This window comes from Tachysurus fulvidraco, chromosome 8 (genome assembly GCF_022655615.1).
Source record: "Tachysurus fulvidraco isolate hzauxx_2018 chromosome 8, HZAU_PFXX_2.0, whole genome shotgun sequence".
Classification (NCBI taxonomy): domain Eukaryota; kingdom Metazoa; phylum Chordata; class Actinopteri; order Siluriformes; family Bagridae; genus Tachysurus; species Tachysurus fulvidraco.
The window spans coordinates 858,880-863,879 of NC_062525.1; the positions used below are offsets into that span (position 1 = coordinate 858,880).

General features: G+C 45.2%; 1 protein-coding gene across 1 annotated transcript in view; it reads left to right on the forward strand.

Moving 5' to 3' along the window:
- LOC113634813 (annexin A4-like) overlaps nt 1-5,000 on the forward strand; it is a 16,346-nt gene that overhangs the window by 6,137 nt on the left and 5,209 nt on the right. The window contains exons 2-10 of the mRNA XM_027133984.2: nt 587-832; nt 958-989; nt 1,067-1,285; nt 1,735-1,822; nt 2,322-2,416; nt 3,619-3,732; nt 3,966-4,056; nt 4,772-4,851; nt 4,932-4,988. Coding sequence (XP_026989785.1) covers nt 598-832; nt 958-989; nt 1,067-1,285; nt 1,735-1,822; nt 2,322-2,416; nt 3,619-3,732; nt 3,966-4,056; nt 4,772-4,851; nt 4,932-4,988 — 1,011 coding nt within the window. The 5' untranslated portion in view covers nt 587-597. The remainder of the gene's footprint in view (nt 1-586; nt 833-957; nt 990-1,066; nt 1,286-1,734; nt 1,823-2,321; nt 2,417-3,618; nt 3,733-3,965; nt 4,057-4,771; nt 4,852-4,931; nt 4,989-5,000) is intronic.

The following is a 5,000-nucleotide window of genomic DNA, read 5'->3' on the forward strand; positions in this document are numbered from 1 at the left end:
CACACACACACACACACACACACACACACACACACATACACACACACACACTGTAAGTCAAGTAAAATATCTTTCTGTGGGTTTTCAGTCTTTATATATATGAAAACTGGGTGTGGCTCACATGTGCACTGCAGTGTTTGACCACATGGGGGTGCTCTGCACACTTCTCCTCATCATTAGTAATACAAACTGCATATTTAATCGTATTCCTTTATCTTCACATATAACACAAATGCTGTATTTCTATTTACTTTTTCTCATATAATTGCTTGAGTTTGGCATAAATATAAATATTATTTTCTTCAGCAATGTCACAGTGAAGCGTAATCACCAGATTAGCTTAGCATTTGTTTGTTGTCATGGTTACACAGTAACATGACCTTCATCAGACAATCAGAAAAAGAATCAGACTTCTCTGTCACACTCTATTCTTAGAGTCTAAAGTGGGCGGAGATTAGTACACTTGAAATGCCCCGCCCCGTTTTGGTGCCTCATGGAGACAGTAATAATTATGACCAGCCTAATGCCTCTCTCTCTCTCTCTCTCTCTCTCTCTCTCTCTCTCTCTCTCTCTCTCTCTCTCTCAGAGCTTGTCATTATGAGTTACCCCGGATATCCTGGTTACCCCCCTCAGGGTGGTGGAGGTTACCCACCCCAGCAGCAGCAGGGTGGGTATCCTGGGTTCCCCCCTCAGGCTGGGGGTTTCCCAGCAGGGGGTGGATATCCTCCACAGCAGCCGGGTGGCTATCCAGGCTATCCTTCTCAGGGAGGTGGCTACCCCGGATACCCCCAACCCCCAGGCCAGCCTGGAGCTTACCCCAGCGTACCCCAAGGTAAACAGCAGTCAAGGTTCAGGATGATGTATAGATTGTTAAATGTGGGCTGTGTTGTGTGGAATGCTGATGAGTTCTTTTCATTAGTGATGATGATGATGATGATGGGTTTGTTGTGGTTACAGGTGGATGGGGCGGTCAGCCTGGATTTGGAGCTGTAAGTACTCTTGTTTTTGATGAAGTAGCTGTTGATGTACACAATGAAGATCTCATATTTGTGTGTTTTGGGTGCAGCCTGGAGGAGGGATGCCACAGGGGTATCCAGGAGGTCCAGCACCAGGACAACAACCCATGCCAAATTACCCTGGAGGTACCCCTGCCCCAAACCCTTCATATCCCAGCATGCCTGGGTTTGGAGGACCTGGAGTTCCAGCTGGACCTGGAGTTCCAGCTGGACCTGCAGGACCAGTCGGACCAGCAGGACCAGGAGCACCTCTAGTGCCTGCAGTTAACGTAAGATAAAACAATCCTGGCTTTTGATTGGTCAGAGATGACATCATCACAACACCAATAGGAACACTCTCCATCATCAGTGCACTCGTTTCTCCATCTCCCTGTCCTTCTGTCATTCAGTTCGTTCCTCTGCTTCTCCTTTCTTTGTTTTCTCAGTCACTCTGTTCACCTGGTTGTTGCATCTTCTCTTTTCATCCCTCTGCCATCCCTTTCACCTCCGTTAACCTGTCCTTCTCACCCTTTGTTATCCTTTTCACTTGTGCCATCATCTTGTTCTTTTCTCATCCTTTTCATTTGTCCATCCCTCCATCATTTCACTTCCTTACAGCCGTGTCAGATTCTCTCACTTCTGTCAATCTGGAGCATTAGAATGAATAGGAGTCATTATGTACTGAGAAAATTAGCAACTAGCTTTATTGTGTGTTTATTTATTTATTTATTTATTACAGCGTGGATTTCGTGGCACTATAAAGGATGCCCCCGGTGCTGATCCTCTCCGAGATGTCGAGGTTCTCCGTAAAGCCATGAAGGGCTTCGGTGAGTCAGTGACGTTGTTGATGTCACACTTTTTCTTCCTGTCGCATCCTTCAGCACTCTCCACCTAAAGAAAGGATTCCATTAGAAGCTATTTCTAACGTTAGGAATCTCAACAGTCCAAAGAAATGTCATGTTACTGAGAAGTTCCAGCTTTACCTGATACACAGATCCACAGCGCTGACACAGGAGACTCCTTTCATACATGATGCATAAGAATGATTCACCTGAGTCATTTAGACAAGACACTTGATTCATTCATTCACGATTATTTTGCTAGAGTTGCTTGGAAGAGTCGACACAAATAAAAGGATTCTCTGAGTCACTGAATCTGAACAGTTCTCTCTATTGAAACCTTAAAGTTCCAGCTACAGACTCATAACATACAGCGTAACATAGAATCTCGACTCCTGTGTGCACAGCATGAATCACATCACACTCCGTTAGCTCGTTAGGTTTGTGTATTAGGTCGTTGAGTGTTTGTTTTGTCGTTGTTTTGTAGGCACTGATGAGAACGCCATCATCGAGTTGCTCGGGAATCGCTCCAATAGGCAGCGTGTGCCACTGGTTAAGGCTTACAAGACCACTTATGGGAAGGTAAGAAGAGAAGGAGACGTTTTGACCGGAACCTCATCATGCTGTCACAGCCATGTTCTTATCACTACAGTAGATACTGTCACTTTACCTGTGCACAGAGTCTGTAGCTCCAGACGTGACTTAAGTTACCATGAGACTAAAACACTATTCAAATTATTTATTTATTTATTTTTCACACACACACATATATAAAACTACACACATACAACAATCATGGAGAAAGTGTTAGTTGCAGTGTTCCACGAATAAGTAGGTCTTTAACCGGCGCATGAAGATAACCAGTGACTCAGCTGTCCGGACCTCTAGGGGAAGTTCATCCCACCACCTCGGTGTAGAACAGAGAAGAGTCTTGTAGTAAACTTCCCTCTTACCCTGAGAGATGGTGGGACCAGTGGGGCAGTGCTGTAGATCTGAGGGTGTGAGGTGCAGTGTGAGGAGTGATGAGGGCTTTGGGGTAAGAGGGAGATGGTCTGGTTGTGACTTTGTAGGCCAGCATCAGTGTTTAACTCTGATGTGTTCAGCTACAGGAGCCAGTGGAGGAACACAGCAGTGTGGTGGTGTGGAGAACTTATGCAGGTTGAAGACAAGTCACACAGCTGCATTTTGGGTCATTTATAGAGGACGTGTTCATATGTAGAGCTGATAGAGAGAACTGCAGTGGTCCAGTGTCGACATGACAAGAGACTGAACAAGTACCTGAGCAGCCTGTGTGGGGAAAAATGGCCGAATCCTTCTGATGTTGTAGAGAAGGAACCGATATAAGCGAGTCACATTAGGGACGTGTGAGGACAAGGACAGTTGATGGTCCATAGTTACCCCATGGATTATTTTTGTGACCATCTTATTAGAGAGAATGTCTACATCACTCTGAAGATAAGGTCCACAGTTTAAATGTGTAAGCTACAGGAGGAGCTCAGAGATCATTAGACTCTTTATGAGTAAAGCTCTGGTGATTCAGGTCTCTACCTACAGCGTCACCTACAGACGTGACAACAGTAACCAAGCGTCGGCGTATGACTAGAAAAACATATCGTCTCCTCACAGCTCACGGTCCCTGGTCTGATCCTCAGGACCTTAAGTGAAGGGGTTCAGATGTTACACTCGTTTTTAGGTTCAATCCCATCACACATGTTCATGTTTTACTAACTAACATCCAGGTGTGTTTGTGACCTCGGTCTTCTTCTCTGTCTGTGTTATTTCAGGATCTGGTCCACGATATAAAGTCAGAGATATCGGGGAACTTTGAGAACCTGGTGTTGGCCATGTTGAAGAGCCCGGGCCAGTTTGATGCGTCTGAGCTTCATGACGCCATATCAGTGAGTGTCCATGAGAGGAGCAGTAAAGCCATGAGATGTTCTACCTCCTGTGGTGCTGTGTGGAGACGACACTGTGCACTCTGTGTCTCGTTCAGTTTGAGACATTAGACTGTTACAGATGAGACATTAATGGGGCTTTAAAATGTGTTTTTACTTTCTGTGTGTGTGTGTGTGTGTGTGTGTGTGTGTGTGTGTGTGTGTGTGTGTGTGTGTGTGTGTGTGTGTGTGTGCAGGGTGCAGGGACAGATGAGCCATGTCTGATAGAGATTCTGTCATCTCGCTCTAACAGTGAGATTCAGGAGATTAACCGTATTTATAAAGCAGGTACGTGTCCTCATACACAACTACACAACTACACACCTACACAACTACACACCTACACAACTACACACCTACACAACTACACACCTACACATGTACACAACTACACACCTACACATGTACACAACTACACACCTACACATGTACACAACTACACACCTACACATGTACACACCTACACATGTACACAACTACACACCTACACATGTACACACCTACACATGTACACAACTACACATGTACACAACTACACACCTAAACAACTACACACCTACACATGTACACAACTACACACCTACACATGTACACAACTACACAACTACACACCTACACATGTACACAACTACACATGTACACAACTACACATGTACACAACTACACATGTACACACCTACACATGTACACAACTACACATGTACACAACTACACATGTACACAACTACACACCTAAACAACTACACACCTACACATGTACACAACTACACACCTACACATGTACACAACTACACATGTACACACTTCTCATGCAAATGACAGGAAGCTGTGTTAAACTTTCACATGACGGAACTGACTTTAAAAGGACACGTGAACTGTGTAAATGTAATAATACTGATGATTTAGTGTGTGTGTGTGCGTGTGTGTGTGTGTGTGTGTGCGTGTGTGTGTGTGTGTGTGCGTGCGTGTTTGAAGATACTAACAATGAGTGTGTGCTCTCCAGATTACGGCAAAGCTCTGGAGGACGCCATCATCCATGACACCTCAGGTCACTTCCGCAGGCTGCTGGTCTCTCTCTGCCAGGTGAGACTCCGCTCAGTTACACTGTGATAATGAGAGGAGTGCATTATGGGTAATGTGGGTTCTGTTTGTCTCTGCTTTAGGGGAACCGAGACGAGAGAGAGAATGTGGACATGTCTATGGCCAAGCAGGACGCTCAGGTGAGAGAGACA